Genomic DNA, 18,323 nt, shown 5'->3' on the forward strand with positions numbered 1-18,323 from the left:
TGTGACCTTAGCAACTTGCTTAAACAAAAATACAAAGCTTTTCCCAACAAAAATACTGCTTTTGTTTTGCCAGAGACACAACTGGAGGGGCAAGGGGGTGAAAAACTGAGCAGTGCTGGTTGGAACCATAGTGCCTACATAATGCAAAAGCACGAAAAAATGTTTCCAAGGGTGCTGTAGGGGTATATTCAGAATAGATACTACACCTTTTAAAAAAGGTACAGCCTATACTCCCCATAGCATTGGCCTCCATAGTTTACCAAAGGAGCAGGGGTGGAGCCATGGTCACTCCTCACCTCATCTGGCCATGCCCTTTAGGCATGATTAAGGACAGGGAACCGTAGAATGTTGGCCATACGCTAGGTGAGAGTGGGTTCCCTGTGTCACATGGGACGGCCACCATTTGGCCCTGAGCATTTTATAAAGGAATTTCTAACTTTAACTTCATCTGTGGGCTAAACATGGCAGCCATATGATAACCTCTCAAAAGGAGGAGTGAAGAATAACTTGAAAAATCCTGTACAGTGAGGGGTAACATTTTTGGTCAGAACATAAAGACCACTAGCACCATTGGAGAATAAAACATGGACATATGTTGGAGTAGTCACCTCTGCTTGACTCTGGACTTTTCTCCATCTGAGACTCAGAAAAGAATACACAAAGAAAAGGAGGACTTGTGGCACCTTAGAGACTAACAAATTTATCTAAGCATAAGCTTTCGTGAGCTACAGCTCACTTCATCAGATGCACCCGATGAAGTAAGCTGTAGCTCACGAAAGCTTATGCTCAAATAAATTTGTTAGTCTCTAAGGTGCCACAAGTCCTCCTTTTCTTTTTGCGGATACAGACTAACACGGCTGCTACTCTGAAACCAGAGAAAAGAATGTTTCTATTTCTCAATGTGCATCTTCACTTCATAACATTTCTTATTGAATCAGCCAGTTGGGCAAGAAGCCAATTTCTTCAGCTCTGCATCACTGAGATCAAAACATATTGATTTGAGTTAAGCTTTTAGGGAGGTAACTAATTATGTATGGGGTTAAAGGACTAAAGAATTGCAGAATATATTACCCAGTTGCCACGAACAAACCCATTTTGATAATCCCGCAGCTATGTGTGCTGAGTCTCATATTACATCAATGGAAAAATATATGGTGATTTCATTGCAGGGAGCGTATGATTATGCCATAGTTCTTAAACTGCAGTCCATCGACCACTGCTAACTCATGGAGCACTCCCAGGTGCTTCTCTCAGTTGGGGAAAGCACCCATTGGTCTTCACCTAGTGCTGCTTCCTACTAGATGTAGCATTGTTCAGGGCTCTTTAAAAGGTTTGTGGAAAATATTTTGAGCAACTGAGGTAAATCAAACAAATCCAAGCAGCTCTCTGCATCCAGTACAGCTGATTTGTGTCTTTGGTGTAAATTCATCCCTGACCAAATTGGTGGATGGCACAAAAACTGGAAAGGTAGCGAACACAGTGGAGGCTAGGACAAAGCTGCAAAATGACTTGGAGAGATTGGAATAGTGATTGGAGTAGAAGACAATAACAGATTTGGTAAAACCCTGCACGCAGTTAAAGGAAATTAAAAGCAGAAGATATGAAACAAGAGGATGTAACCAAACATCCTCACCCATTGTAATAAAGCCAGGTAGGGTTTTGTTTTGTTTCTTTAAATAGTATTTCCTTAATTCTGCCATCTAGTGATGTTCTCTTTATAACCAAGCAGTATAGCTACCACAGAAGAAGTACAGGATTCAAGATTGGGTGTCCATGAGAGGATACATTAAGAAGTGATCCACAGCCACTGGATTAGATTATACGTTGGTAGTGTTATATATAATTCCGGCCCTCTGTCATTTTCAAAGTTAAGTGAGTTGTGCAAGCTGTGAAAGTAAAATTCTAAAGGCTCTTCTCTTCCATTTAAATAATACCATCAGTGCTCAAGCAGCAAAAAGAAATGGGATGGAATACTTTGATTATTTCCCCTGGAAATTGTTGGTTCCAAAAGCTAAGCAGAGATACCATACAAATATGGAAGCACACAGGTATTTAAACATAACTTCACCAATAAACATTTTATTCACAAAAATAAATACAAAATTACTCTGCTATTGTTATAAAGCACTGTTTAAAGTTACATTCTGAGAAGCGAGAAATAATTACTTAAATAACTGAAAATATTCCAAAAGTGAAAGCCACATAAAAATTTAATTCACAGCTTTGGCCAGGAACCCTCCCTCCTCCCCCAACATTCTATTGCATACGTTCAAAGTTAAGGATAATTAGACAAAACAATGACTCAAACTGAACAGACTAATAAGCCACAAATATACAGAATACATGAAAAAGCAATTTCCTGTTATTTTAACAGATTCTTGTTACTTATAACATCAACTGCAAGCAAAAATAAAATGCACATTTAACCTTTAAGGGCAAATGACCCATAACTGCAATAACACCACATTTGATTAATTCATATATTTTTAACATAACTGGTCTAACTCTTGAATGCTATTCAAAATTAATTTGCAAGCATTTAGTTCTAAGATTTATAGTTATTTACTTCAGAAGTCATATATGTTCCTCCTAATTGCTTGCTAGGCAGTTTAAACTGAAATGTTTTCATGGTGGATAAGTAACCATACCACAAAAATCACTCTACAGAATTTGTAATCTTACTGGCAGTCTCAGCATTGGCAAATGAAGGGACTTAAATCTGAATTATTCTTAGCAAAAGGTGAGGTATATTGATAGGAAAGTATTTGACTGCCAGTACCCATGCTGTACTTTTTCTGGGCCAAGTCATAGCCTATGATCCATCTTTGGTGTAGTGCCCTCAGGACCTCGGCAGCCTGTGCTCCACAGTCACGATTTTTCCACTCATCCTGAGGGAACTCTTTTTTACCTCTGAATGTAGATGGCTGCCTAGGGCTAAGCCATCTCTTTACTGAGGTGGAGTTCAGGAGTCCACTTACTCAAGATCCATATATGGTGACTGAGGGATACTATCATCCAGTGGATGAAGATGAAGGTTATCAAGTTGAAGAAGACAGAAGAGAAGAACTCTTTCCCTCAGCCACCCTCCTTCCCTGCTCCATTCACCCAGTTCCCCACAGGATGATGGCAGGTTCCCTCTTCCTGATCACCTCTTTCTCCCCATCTTCCTATTATCCTTGGCCTACAGTAACTTCCCTAGGCTAGCAGGAAAGAGGGGTCAGACTCCAGGAAGTTCTGCTCAGAAGGAGAAATATGGAGTAGGAAACACATTTACTTGAGTATTTTGTCTCTTTTCCGTGTCAGTCAGTTTCATGGCCCCTCACATCTGGGTGGGGACACATCCTCTCACTGATGGCTGATGTGATAAGAGTCTTCAAATATATTAAGGACTGTTATAAAGAGGATGGTGATCAGAAGTTAGGACAAGAAGTAATGGGGCTTAATCTGCAGCAAGGGAGATTTAGGTTAGATAGTAGGAAAAACTTTCTAACTATAAGGGTAATTAAGCACTGGAATAGGCTTCCAAGGGAGGCTGTGGAATCCATGTCACTGGAGGTTTATAGGAATAGGTTGACAAACACCAGTCAGGGATGGTCTAAGTTCACTAGGTCCTGCCTCAGTTCAGGGAGCTGGACTTGACTTCTTGAGGTCCCTTCCTGCCTTACATTTCTGTGATTCTATGATCCCCTCCACTTCTCCTCAAGGACCAGGTCATGGTTGGCTCAATACAGAGCTATTTTATACTCGTCTGTGTGGTGTTACTTCAGCTACTCCTTAAACTTAATCATGGCGAGAGATTTGGCCCAATGCAACCAATACAGGATTTCAGTTTCCTATATGTCCCTATCCCAGCTGCTGAACCCATGTTAAGATATATGTATATTTATAGGGTATTTAAGTTCCATTGTCGCACATGCAAATGAGATCCAGAACCCCCCTGCTCCCAAAACATGCTTGCAAATATGATTTCAACGCAGCATTTAGAGTATGGGCCAACAGATGTGCACTTAGAAGATCAAGGTCCAAATTCACTTCTGTCATAAGCAGGTGCAATTCCATTGTTCAGTGGAGTTGTGCTCACACAGAGGTGAATCTGGCCCCAAATCACTGATGACCAAACTTCCACCCTGAGATCAAGAACAAATAGCTATTTGAAATTTACAATTGACCTATATATGGATTTACCAGTTGCCGATTCACAGACTGTATGTGTGATCATTCAGCTAACTGGTCCAGAATTCCTGTATAGAGTGTAACACAGAGAATCAAGCAAAAACAAACAAACCAACCATCAAAGAAAACAATAGCAGTAGGCTCTCCATTGAATTTCTATGCCATTCCCTTTACAGCTCTCTGAATTCTGAGCTAATGTGGTGAATCATCCTTCCAAAATTACTTTGTAACTGTATCTGCTTATGCATAAAATCTACTTGTTTATCCTTATAATTAATAGACACTAATGATTCTGGTCACTTTTAAAATGACATTGCCAACCCCAGGCATGTTAAATGTCGTGAAGCTGTTGTTAATGTAGAAAGGGTGAATTTAAAAACAATTATCTGAGATGATATGACAGCTATCCAATTTCTGTTAAAGTACAACAGAAAGAGGAAAAATTGAAGGAGACTCATTAAGAGTAATTTCAAGAAAAGAATTACATAACCGCTGCCAACTCTTAATCCTCACTGTCAAAGAAAGAAATAGCACACACCGCTCACCTTAGCAATAATTACAGGGGATTAACGGAGCACAGAGACAGCGGGGAGCAGATGGTGGATCCAGGATATGCAGGTGTTGCCTTTTTACAGAAGAGTGTAGAGATAAAGAGTGGGATTTAATATTTTATACAGATGACGCTAAAGATGCCATGTAGTGAAATGGGATGGTAGAAATTTCTCCTGCCTTACTCCACAAGGTCAGGGAAAGAGTTGCTTTTGAGCTATCAAAAATATAGGAATTTAGAGGTGGTTTGAGGTTGCTTTAGCAAAAAAAGAGATGCAACACATAAAATAAGGGATTAAAAATTGTATAAATTGTACAGTGGCTGCCCATACAAGCCTGCCTTTCCCCCCTTAATTAAATAGAGGCACTCTCAGAATTTGCAGTATTCCTTTCACTAGTCATACAGAATTCTGCAAATACTGAAGCAATTAGGTTTTTAAAGGATGACCAGTTGTTATGCATGGTTGTGTAGGGGGAAGATGGCTGGGACCATAAAAAGGCACACCAGGCTAAGGGCTGGAATTTCAGAGGCGCTAAGTACTTGAAGCACCTATTGACTTTAACTGGAGTGTGGGCACTCTCCGCTTCTGAAAAATTAGGCCCCCCAAATGCTTCCAAGCCTGCACTTCGATTTGAGCACACTGGCCATTGGGTGGCAGGATTAGCCAAGCAACGTATAAATGGTAAGGCACAGTGTTTAGAGGCACTGCAGGGAGGGAAATTAAGGAGGCTGTAGAGAGAAGGGCAATATGGAAGATGTGATGATTCCACACTGGAACTTTTCATGGCAGTGACACCTAGTCATGTTATTTCATACTGACCCAAACAAGATCAGTGGTAGAAGTCTCAACTTGCTTGTTCTATGATACACATGTTCACAGAACCAGAAGGAGAATCCCTTTTGATTTAGGTTCCAATCCAGGAAAGTCCTTAGCCTCTTTGAAGTCAATGGGATTACTCACATGCGTAAAGTTTCACCTGTGCTTAAGCTTTTTGCTGCATCAGGGCCTTATAGCAGTGATCAACATCAGGATTTTCAAAACTGCAGTTAGCTCTTCATTTATTTCAAAAGCTACCAGCTAGTTTTGGTAATATGAAAAATCTGAACAATACCCAGAGTTTAAAACAAAATGAAACTCAATGAGATACACCATCTTTTCAAATGTCTGTTATTTCAGTCTTCGTAATGAACTGAATCCCTTCTGCCTCCAGCACCAAGTCGGAGAAGCCTGGCTTGTGGCAGGGGATTCTTTTGGTCCTGGGGTGGGAAAGGATCCTTCCCCCATGCCGTGGAGTGGTGATACAGTTGCTCTGTAACAGTTAATCCACTGCTGAGGGTGCAGCAGTTCAGAACATTTCAGCATCCTGGATTAACAGGAAAAAAAGGCTTGTGGGCTCTGCCAGTTCTGCGACTGCTCCTCCCCTCCCCCATCCTAAAATCCTGCTGCACAGGTACACAGAAGGAGTCCCCTCAGAGCTAAGCTCCACCGTACTCTGGGATGCGTGTAGAACCCATGCAAGGCTCCCTCTGCATAGCAGAACCATACTGGTTTCACTGCCTGGGGCCTTCAGAAGCTATGAAGGAAGATACAGGATTTGCAGGAATAGCAGTCAGAAGGGCTGCATTGCAATACCTAGGTCTGCTTGCCACTCAAGTGATGAAATGCCATCCTTCCCAGACCTTGGAGAATTCTCCACATTCCATGTGGTCAGATATTTGTGCAGGAAGGGATGAATTTCATTTTTCATGTGTTGTCTAACTGGGCAGCTGGTGACTGATATATTCACATGGATGTTAGTAAGAACTTTTCATTTATTTTACTAATGTTATCTTTAAATTCCAGTGTCTAACACCACATATAAGAGTCAATCCTTATGGCATGTCAATGAGCAAGACCAAAAGCCCACTGCAGTCAATAGCAGTCTTTCCATTGTCTTCAGTGGACTTTGCAACAGGCCTTTGATTGCCTAAATTCTCAAGCAACTAACGATTTTGGGTGCTCAACCTGAGATACTTGATTTTCAGAGAGCACAAAGCACCCCAACCTGTGAACGTAAGAACCCTTTAAGGTGTCATGTTAGGCACCTAGAAATGGAAACCAAAATCAGTAGATACCTTCGAAAATGTAAAATATTTGTTCAGAGCCCTTTTACTCTATAGCATTTCCTATTGTTCCTAGTTAAATAAAGTTTTTGTTGTTGTTGTTTTTAAATCACATACGTTGCTTTTGGGTAGATTAAATTTTAGAATAATTTCTAAACTCAATACCCTTACATATTTGAATACTGTTTAGAAGTTCTTCAAAATAATTAATTGAAAAATTCTCAATATAAAAATAATTAGTCATTATAGACTAGAAAATACATATTTGATTTAAGAATAGGTTTGGATTTTTATTTTGTTTTGTAATTTATCATAGAAAATTCAGATGAGACGCAATATCTGGTTTTCTCCGAGACCCTACTTCTTACCCAGTTTTTCAGCTGGGTTCACTGAGGCATAAAGAGGTGAAGTGACTTGCCTGAGCTCCCACAGAGAATCTTAATCCCTGTAGGATTAAAAATATAGGAAAGACCCTTTTGCTCCCAATCATTACCTGATTGCCATTTGAACACACTAGCTTCTTAACATTGCTTTTCTATAATGGGGTCTCATGAAATGGGACTGGAAAAAGTGGTACTTTATTGTGGTACCTTCACTACTAGAGCCTCATTTTCAAAAGGGGCCTCCAAAAATGTGCCCATTTTATTTCCGGATGCACTATTTTGCCTCGGCAAAAAACGGGGAGGCTATAAAGCCTTCCACAAGAAGTCTGATTCCTGTTAACTTACTGCACTAAATGTATATCTCTAGCTACTGATACATTCTCTTATTTCTGGCAATGCTTTATATACTGTTGTTCTACTTAACACACTTTCCCTTGATTAACAGGCATAATTTCCCTGTAATTATCCACTCCCAATGGTAGATGCCTTCATTTTTATTTAACAGGGACAGTGTGGGGGAAGCTAGGCCTAACCCGCCCCCTATATTGGTAAACGTCTCACTGTCACGGATTTACTTGAAGGATGCCAAGGATGCCATACTTGAAGGATACTTTAAAGAAAAGTAATCATTGCTACCAGCTCGGTCTTTTTTACATATTCAATTTAATGTAGACCTCACTGAAACAACCAGCGTATACTCACTGTTACTCGTCATAAATATGCTGGGGCTTTGTGTATGACTCTACCCAGCACAAATGAGTTTCGTTAACGGACGTGCTGATTTCTATAGGAGCATTGTTTTATACTTAAAGGTATTTAAACTGGAGAGGGAGCTCTCATCAAATCAGCCTGAGATGATGATGAGCTCTCCTTATACTATATGCACTATATAAATGGGATGGGTGCTTCACTCCTAAATGGTGAACATACTCTCCGCATGTACGGACAGGTGTGTGTACACACAGGGCCAATTCTAGAGGTGAGCAAGCAGGACAGTTACACAAGCTGCTAACTGTCTGGGCGCATTGTACAGCTGCTGCTCTGCCTTTTGTTTGTATTCGGTGACTGATTCTTCCCCCACCCCACCGCCACCTCCTTTTTCTTTCTTTTTCTTTTTTTTTTTTTTTTTGCCTGGCTGCTCTGGAGGTTTGCATGTGTGCTGTAAACATTTTCCACACTGGCCAGCAAGACACCTCAGGCCATTACAGCGGACACGTGTGCACTCCCCGCACCATGAAAGCCTGGCCCCTTGTTACCACACCAGGTAGCTGAACAAGTGGCTTCTACTTTGGACAGACAATTGCTGTGCAGAACTGTCCACAAGGAGACTTTTTCCATCTTTGCATTTAGGCACTACAGAGCTGCTTGTGCAAGGGGGAGAGATCAGGAAGGCCATGCTCCCTATGTGCAGCCTGCTTTCATCTTCCCCCTCCAGCTGGGGAAGCATGGGCTACTACAGCCCTAGGCCTGCAATAACCCTGAACCCATTGCTGCTGCAGCAGGTGGAAGTTGGGGAAGAGAAAACACTGCCTTCTCAAAGAGCTTTTTTAGAGGTGTTTGGCCTCTGCCTGGATCCTTACCTCTACTGAGAGTTGTGGTTCCGTTGACAGATGGCTCCTTTGGCACTGTGTGCTGGGACTGCAGTCTGCTATTGTGTGTGGTGTTGGGCAAGCACTTCATCTTCAGTGCCATCACTCAGTTCCTCAGTTACAATGGGCTCCTCTCTCCCAGAAGGGAAGGGGCTTGGTAGCCATGCACATTTGATGGAATCACCTGTGGTCCAGGACTGTTATAATGCTGCCAAGGGCCTGTCCCAAGACAAGCCTTAGACTAGCATCTGGCCTAACAAAGATAAGTTTAAATAAAATGCCACCTTTGGAATCCTTGTCATTGGACCTTCCAAGACCAACTTTCTCATTTGAGTGTTTGCAACAGGGCATTGTCAGAGAACCATGTAGAGTAGGCACCACAAATAGCTAATTAAGTACCAAATACTTGAAACAACAAAATAAGGAAATGAAAGCCCTAATCTGAGGTTTTTAAATTAGGCCACTATGTGGAATTCTGTGGGGCCAAAGTGCTGATTTATGTCAGTCAAAGGTAGGCGCAGGCATCCAACTTCAAAATGTGGGCATTACATGTTCACTAGTCTTGAGAGTTTCCTGTGGGGAGAGGTGGGTGGGGAAGATATTGACCCTTCTAAAAAAAATACTAACAGTAGCAATCAGGTAGATATATGGAACTATGCTGTTATGACTTAAGTTTTAGTCTCTGTTGTCTCTTGTAGCTTAATGGTGGTTGCCTGAAATTGTGGCATGTATGGTACAAAGGTTTTAACAGAGTTTTCATATTTAAGGCTATTTTTGATAAAGGGATTTAAATCAGAAGTAGTATCCTGAAGAAACCCCATGTCTTTGAATAAACCATGTGTGTGAAGATGACACATCACTCTAGAATTTTCTGTTAAAAAAATTTCATTTTCATTCTTTTTAATTGATGTTAGCCCTAAGTAATAAAGGCTCCTCTCAGGACTGTCTCCATCACTGAAAATGTTATCATGGTCTGAAGGTTCTGAAAAGCCCTCAGAAGAAACAACAGAAAGGGATATCGTTTTGCTGGCTTGGCACGGATGTTGATCAGGCAATATTAGAAATGCCTGATTTCCCACCTCCCATGACCTAGAGAAAGGATCTGTAACTAAGGAATCTTCACCTAGGAAGCATCCATTAAATGAACCACTTAGACTCTTTTGCTGTTCACAAAGCCCACTTGATTTGCAATTACTGATAATTGTAGCATACTTAATATTGGACTGTCTCGTAATTCCTTCACTGACTTTGTCATCATGGCAACTCTCAGAAAGGCTGTTACTGAAATGGCTGCTAGAACAAGCCGAGTCATGCTCAGAGTCTTGAATCTTTGTGAACATTGAATCAACTGCTAATAAATCTTGCTTGTCTTCACTTTTTAATGCTTTAGCAACATTGATGTCTTCCAAAACTATTTCTGGCTCCAGAAGAAGAGGCCCAAATGATATTGCTTCAGGATGCTTGATAAAAAGATGCTCAAAAGTTTCAGGCTAGAAGAAAAGACATATTTTAATGCTCATCTATCAGTTAATAGCTTTATTTCAATATGAAGTTACTGTACTTAAGAGCCACAGATGAAAACTAGTATGGTATATTTTAATATAAAAAGTACATTGATGAAAAACAAACAAAACCTAAGTCTGCTATGTGGCAGGGTATTGAAGGGGGGAATTGGGGATAGAGAAAGCAAGCACATGCCTGTGTCTTATATGTGCAGGGAAGGGTTGCTCCTGGAAGGTGTTGAGCATTCTGGCTTAATTCAGCAAAGTCCATTAATTTCAATGGCGCTATTCATGTCCTTAAAATGAAGCTAGTACTTTAGTGCTTTGCAGGATAAAGCCTTATATGCTACAGGATTTTTTTGGCATTTTATTTTAATTGCATGAACAATTTGGCATATTAGAAATGAATCAAAATCATTTACAAACAACTGAAATGACCCAGCCTGTTACAATTATACTATCTAGAGTCAAATCCTGCCATCCAATATTTTTTTAAGCTCTTCACCTGTGAGTAAGGACTGCATGTTTGAAATTTACACACACACACACACACACACACACACACATTTTAGGGAAATGCATCCTATCCTATATCATAAAGGATGTGAAATATATATAAACATTTCAAATATACCGCAGTATAAATTGATAATAGGACACTAGCTTTCCTATTTACTACTACGAAAAGTTCACTTTAAAGTGTATACCCACTGATGAGTTTAATTAAGACAAATAAAAAACAATTAGTTAAAAACAACAGATTGTGTTTATGTTAACAAACCATACAGATATTATATCACAGCAGGAAACCTTCCAAAGTAATGAGGAATATTTCAAAATGCTTAGACTGTTGTATATTATAAAAAGGTATGGTACAATTTTATCTATCTTAGGCTCGTGGCTGTTCGTTTAACCTAGAATAGCCATCACCATAGCATTTAAGCCCTGATTTAGCAAGGTATTTAAGCATGTTTTTAAACTACTCACACATTTAAATGTCAACACTTGCTTTGGTTCCTTGCTGAATTGTAGCCTAAATGCTGATTTGGGATAGCTTCTGCAGTGCTTGCATGCTCAGAACTCTCATGGACTTCAAAAGTACTGTGAATATGACATTTAAAATTAGCAAACTGATTACTGAAATGAGCTGCAGACAGTTGCTACAATGCATATACCAAGCAATGTCTTTAATTCATATTGAATGTCCCTTACTGAAATTTATCCTTCCCTAAGGCAGATCACCTATGAATCCAGGTAGGAATGTAGGAACTGTTGTAATGAATCAGATCAATAGTCCATTTAGTCCAGTATTCTCTCATCAGCAGTGGCCAGTACAAGATACTTCAAAGCAGAAACCCCACAGTAGGCAGCTGTGGACCTCTCGGCAAGCATGTTTCTTCCTGACCACCAATTACTAAAGGTTGACTTATGCTCTGAAGCATTAGCATAACTCTGGATATGAGTTCTACAGAATCACATTAAGAATACTGCCTATCACGTATTATCAAATATCAAAAATTAAATGATCAAATACCACTTTTTAAAATAGACATTTCAATTAGTAAAGGTCACTTTCTGCTGAATCAAACACATCACTAAGTAAAATATATTAGATGAATATATAAATACAATGAATATACAATCTCCTGAGAAAGATGTAATACTATAATATACTGTAAATGACAGAGTAATATGTGTAAATATTGCTGTAAAATATGTTCTCAACATGTGTGTCGTATGATTTGCGCAAAATATTTTATAGCAGTTAACATAATTCTATGAAACCAAAAGGGAATACTCATGGCCTTAGGTGGCAGAGAGTAAAATTTAATTCACACTCATTTGCCAGACACAAGGAGACTACAAAACCTGCTCCACTCACAATCCTGCAGTCCTTAGGTCCTGCTTAATTTTACACACTGGGAATAATCCGACTGAGGTCAATGGGACTACTCACACTATGCAAAGTTAAACATGTACATAAATCTTTTCAGGGATAGTGCCATAGTCATTACTCAGCCATATCTCCCTTGGAAATCATTTGGAGCTTTGGATAAGTAAGGTCTGCAGGAATAGCCCCTATGACCCAATCCTGCAAACACTTATTCACATCCTTATCCTTAAGTACAAGAGTCATTTCACTGGAAAATCAGTGGGATCACCCATGATCTTAACATTAAGCACGTGTGTACATTTTTGCAAGATTGCAGTACAAACGCAGGGATTTACCCATCCTATGCTGTACTGCATTAATGGTTAAAAATGATAATATTTTGTTAAACTAATACTCCATAAATACAGCCTTGCAGTATCAATCACAGAACATACTATGTCAAATACACACATTAGTAATCAATTATTGAATCTAGTTAATCTTGCATTCTGACAGACGTATCAAAAGAAAATAAGAGTTACACATGGCTTCAGACATAAGGACGTTAGAGGTTTCTAGTGCTGATATGTGGAAGTTTTATCCAGGCAATGGGTATCAAAGCTAATGAGAGTTACAGTACAAGTTCTACACTTATTTTTCCCACTGGAAATTGCATTCAAATAAATGAAGGCAGCATCTGGGCCCCAGCTCCATAAATTCCTTCTATTTTCAAAGGAGTATAGGCCCTGGCTTTGGATGCACGTGGAATCAGACAGCCACAACGGTGCTCATCTGAGGACAGTATGGGTACATCTACACTGCAATAAAAATAACGAGTCTTAGAGTGTGGTGAATTGACTGGTTCATAGGGCTTGGTCTGCAGGGCTAAAAGTTGCAGTGTAGACAGTCTCCCTCTCAGGCTGGATCCTGGGCTCCGAGACACCCCTGCATTGCAAGGTTTCAACCTGGGCTCCAGCCTTTGCCCAATGCCTAAACTGCAATTTTTAGCCCCACAGCCCTAGGCTTGCGAGCCCAAGTGAGCTGACCTGGGCCAGCTGCAGACATGCCATGAGTCTTTTATTGCATTGTAGAAATACCCATGTGGCCCATTTTTCATTAAGATTAATAAAGTGTATGAAGGAAGCATGCATTAAATATATAGACTGTATTGCAGTACAAGCTGTCAAAGATCACATGACCCTTCAATTTCCCATTCAGCACAATACATTGTGATGAGGCAAGGCCAGATGGCTATAGAAAAGTAGTGGGAGATAGATATATTAGCTCCAGGCTAAACAAATCCCTGATACCAGGATAAGTGAAATGGCAGCTGCTCCAGGTCAATTAAAACATCTGGGGCCAATTAAGAACTTTCTAGAAGGCAGGGAGAATGCTAGGTTGATTGGGACACCTGAAGCCAATCAGGGGCTGGCTGAAACTAGTTAAAAGCCTCCCAGTCAGTCAGGTGGCTGTACATGTCAGGAGCTGTGGGAGGAAGTTGTGCTGTTGGAGAGGCTGAGTAGTACACACCATATCAGGCACAAGGAAGGAGGCCCTGAGGTAAGGGTGAAGTGGAGCTTGAGGAAGTGAGGGCAGCTGTGGGGGACGTAGCCCAGGGAATTGTACATGTCATGTTTCTAAAAGGTCAGCTACCATAGCTGATACTATTAGGGTCCCTGGGTGGGAGCCTGGAGTAGGGCGTGGGCCTGGGCTCCCCCCCGCTTTGCCCCCTGATTAATCACTGAGCCTGGGAGACAACAGAGACTGCGCAAGGAAGGATAACTTCTCCTCACCTCTCTCTTGGCTTATGATGAAAATGGCTCAGTAGACTGTGACCCTTGTCTCTAGAGAGAGAAGGGTTACGTGGAAGGTCACAGTGAGCCTCTGAGGCTAGTGAAATCTGCCAGGAAATGCGAGACCCACAGGGGCAAGGACAGAAATTTGTCACAACACTTTATAGTCACATGCATAACTTCTTTCTCCTTAGCTAGCTTAGAATATGGAATAATGTCATGGGAGTATAAATCCTTTACTCTCCTTTGGCTGTTTGTAAATTAGTCTAACTTCACTGATTTCAATGGACTTACTCCTGATTTACACCAGCGTGGGAGGAGAATCAGGCCCACAGTCCCTGATCCAACATGTGAGTAATTGGGGCAGTGGTGATAATTAACTTAGCTATATATAGAAAAGGAAACTTAAGTAAATAAAAAGGTCTCTGTGCTACTCACACTCTCACAGTAGCACTCACATCTGCTTATTCCTCCAGCAATATGCAAATCTTTGTTCAAAGCCCTACAGCCATATTTGATACTTTTCAAAATTGTAAGGCATTTTCGCCATCCTTGTCAATATAGCAGCACTGTGATGCTAGTCCACCGCTCCATGGATCTAATGGAAAAAGTCTCACTGACTTCAGGGAGATTTGGATCAGGCCCTGTATTATATATTTCAGCGAACTTTGTTTAATATTAAATGATATATTTTGCATTCTAACAATACAGCAACACCTCAAACAAAAAACAAAAAGACTTTAATAGGTTAGCTATAAACAGGAAACAATGCTAAATGGAGATTATACTAAGCAGAAGTTGCCATACTAAGGGTAACAACAGATTTATACGTACGTACACACACACACACACTAATGTCAGACACTATTATTAAAGTGGCTGTGATAATAGCTTTGTGTTTAAATGATAGTGAGTAAAGTACCTGTCTACACAACACAACACGGACAATGGTGCTCCTCAGAGAAAACTGAGGCGCAATGAACACTCTGAATTATTTCTGCAGATTCTTTGGACTAAATTCTGCACTCAGATGCATGTGATCAGCTCCCATTGACCTTTATGGGAGTGCTGTGCACATCCAGATGTTGGGTTTGGCCTCCTCAACATGCCTGAAGTCAATGGAAATTCCCAAAGATGTTCAGCATCAGAATCAGGCTAGTTCTTGGGCTAAAGAACCAATAACTCTGTTAAAAATATATTTTAAGATGATAACTGGGCAAGTCTTGCACTTAACTAGCTGATCTCAGACCATTCTGATTTCTGCTTCTATGGCTCCAGCCTCATAGGTGCTGGGCACTCTCATCTCTTATTGAAGCCTAGGAGATGAAAGTGTTCAGCCCTCTGCAAGTCAGAGTCTTAATAAACAGGTTACTAAAAATGTGATTTAAAGCAAGATTTTTGCCTAGATGTGTAGCAAACCCTGCTCTAAGCTGCAATAGGGCAATTGTCCCTAATTTTCCATGGGCATCTTAAGTTTTGAACAAAACTATTTCCAGGACTATCTTTAAATCAATCATCATGTATTGTATCTGTGTTTCCTGTCTTCTGAATGTAAACAGAAAAATCTTCTAACAATTCTGTATATGAAGTCTGGGAGCTGGCACAATGGTTCAGCAGGAAGTGATCATGATTAGACTTCAAAGAATGTCCATTCTCTGTTTAAATGAAATGAAATAAAATAAAAGATGAGAAAAGAAAACTTCACTGGGAATGAAAATTAAATATCTGAAAAAAATCAAACAGTCATGGTCCATTAGATGCAGTTTCTTTATGAAATAATAATCCTAAATTTTTAAGTTACTATCTCAGTGACTACACAGTAAGTGTCAAATTCTGGAACAGAGGGACAAATTCTCAGCTGGTTTGAACTGGTGCCTGTCCATTTAAGTCTGTAAATTGGCACAGGTCAATTGTAGCTGAGCCAGTTTGCACCAGCAAAGAATTTGGACATGTGCCCTCTCCTCCCCCTGACTTCAAAGGGTGTCATACAACTAAGAGCTAAATCCTGCCACGAGATGATTCTACTAAACCCTAAGTCTGAACTTTGACTCAACTTTGAGTCCTAGCCCCCACTTCCACCCACACAAAAATCAGTGTGACTCAGGTCAGCAAACATACAGGACCTGTGTCCTGGCATGCTGCTGGAGGAGTGGGTCAGAGCCCAAGTCCTGCTCTGACTCGAATCCAAGCCCTATCTTTTTTGCAGTGTGGATGCAGCTCATGCTGCAGACTAGAGTCAGAAGGTCTGCATAATGCAGTGTGAATGCATTAGCATGGCTGTGAGACCTGGGTCCAGCAACTGTAAGCCCAATTACAATGCAGCGTGGATGCTCAAGCACAGGCTTGGAAACACTGGGTCCATAGACCGAGGGTTTCAGTGCAGTGTAAACATACCCTAAGATTGCCCATGAATTTCAAAATAGGTCTTGATCCGAGGTTCTGGCCCACATCCAACTGTCAGCTTTCTACGGCTGAAGAAAACTCCTGTGTTTTGCCACTCTCCATGGCTTCAAGATCTTGTGTTTGATTATTTGGATAATTCTTAACAGTTTAACACTTTAAACTGAACGAAAGTGTGTGAAACACATATATCCATATTAAAAAAAGTATCACTATCGAAACCCATACCTTTTGAAAATTAACTCCTTGTGCCCAGGAGCAGTTCTTGGGGTTTGGAACATCCTCCCAGAACAGTTTCTTCATTCTGAAATGTTTAGACAAAGCATTGTTTTAGTACTGAATATTCACATTGTATATGGCAGTGCTCAAGACCGAAATATAGAACTGCTCACTATCATGGCAGCACAAGGACATAAGCAGAGACAGGGTAATGGCCTGATTTTCAAAGGTACTGAACATGGGCATTCAGAAATGTCTAGTTCCCAGTGCTGTGTTCAATCCACTAAACCAGAGGTTCTCAAATTGGGGGTTGTATTCGGGGGGGGGGGGGGGGGGGGGGCAGGGGCACGAAAAGCTTTGCGGGGTGGGGAAGCTTGCTGCACTCATTTTACCCACAGCAATGAATAACTAGCAGGGCTGATTCTTCCAGACATATCAGCCCACAGATGGTGCTGTACCTTTGACTCTTGATGGTGCCGTGCATTGTGATGGATATCTGTTAAGCTTGCTTAGGAAATGTATACAAAGTCGTTGCCACCTGTATGTTAATCTGTTTGCTACGATGCGGCGTGCACGTTTAATTGTAAGCATCGACCACGATGGCAGTTTTGCTTCTGCTTTTATTACAATGGGTTACTGGCTCATTCATGCAATTGCTCTGCTTCAAAAAAAAGGCACACCCATCATACTAGTAACACCAGTGTGATGCCAGTAAGCACTATCTCACTTCAAATTGACATTACTCCATACTTAAATGGCTCTGTTTGAATCAATGCCTTACAGTTTTTAATATTTAGTGAGAGTTGCATGTTGATTATTTTATCGGCATATGTACTTGTAGAGTGTGGGGGATATAATGGACTACAGACATGAAGAAGGGGTGCGCGATCAAATACGTTTGAGAACCACTGCACTATGCTGCCTTTCAGATAGTGTACATCTCAAATATATAAATGGTCCCAAAAGTTAACTAGGTGTGAATGTTTCTATAGGCACACGCTTTTTAAGCTGCAGTGTCTTCTGATAAGCACATTTAGGGAATCGCATATGGAAATAAACAACATGCCTTTGTTGCGAGATCAGCAAAGTTCCAAGAAACAAAACGAAGGATGAAATAACTATTGGTAGAATCACATAGATGCCTGCATCATTCCATTTTTCACTCCTATCTGAAAACGAAAGGAATCTGTTTCAATCTATTTGCAATATTTCTCCAGTCATCAGTCCTAACTTTACTGCAATTTAAAATATCTATAAATAGAACAGATTAGCTAATGATCAGTATGCATACAAATCAGAAACAAATTACTCACTGTACATTAGTAGGTTATACATGCTTATTGTATCACCCTTAAGTAAATTGTACTGTGTCACACCAGGGACTACTGACGTGTGTACAAATACACAAAACGTGAAATTATTCTAAAAACTTAGTGGCTCCCACGTTTCTGTGGGATTGTCCGTTGTTCCTCTGTTACTCAGAATCATCACCAAGGCAAATAAAGGGAGTAGCCCATACACAGAAGAACCATGGGAATAAAGGACCTCAGAAACCCCTTGGGATTGTCCCAACATATGCCCCTCCCCTGCAGAATACTGACCCTTTTGCAAACGTGGGTCAAAACTTGAAATGCATTATGATATTAAATTAAATGTAGAGTCAGTGCCAGGAGAAGTTGGTGGGGGTACTCCACTGACTTCAACTAAACCATGCCAATTTATACCAACTCAACTAGGG

The 18,323-nt window shown here is 40.5% G+C and overlaps 1 protein-coding gene across 2 annotated transcripts in view; it reads right to left on the reverse strand.

Moving 5' to 3' along the window:
- Positions 1-5,685: 5,685 nt before the first annotated feature.
- LEPR (leptin receptor) overlaps positions 5,686-18,323 on the reverse strand; it is a 75,087-nt gene continuing 62,449 nt past the window's right edge. The window contains exons 17-19 of one of the 2 annotated variants that reach the window (XM_038414790.2): positions 17,652-17,754; positions 16,595-16,670; positions 5,686-10,288 (exon numbers count right to left, since the gene is read on the reverse strand). In XM_038414790.2, coding sequence (XP_038270718.1) covers positions 9,467-10,288; positions 16,595-16,670; positions 17,652-17,754 — 1,001 coding nt within the window. In that variant the 3' untranslated portion in view covers positions 5,686-9,466. Of the gene's footprint in view, positions 10,289-11,000; positions 15,622-16,594; positions 16,671-17,651; positions 17,755-18,323 lie in introns of those variants that run through there. The other variant, XM_038414792.2, reaches the window with a different exon arrangement.

Source organism: Dermochelys coriacea, chromosome 8 (genome assembly GCF_009764565.3).
Source record: "Dermochelys coriacea isolate rDerCor1 chromosome 8, rDerCor1.pri.v4, whole genome shotgun sequence".
NCBI lineage: Eukaryota > Metazoa > Chordata > Testudines > Dermochelyidae > Dermochelys > Dermochelys coriacea.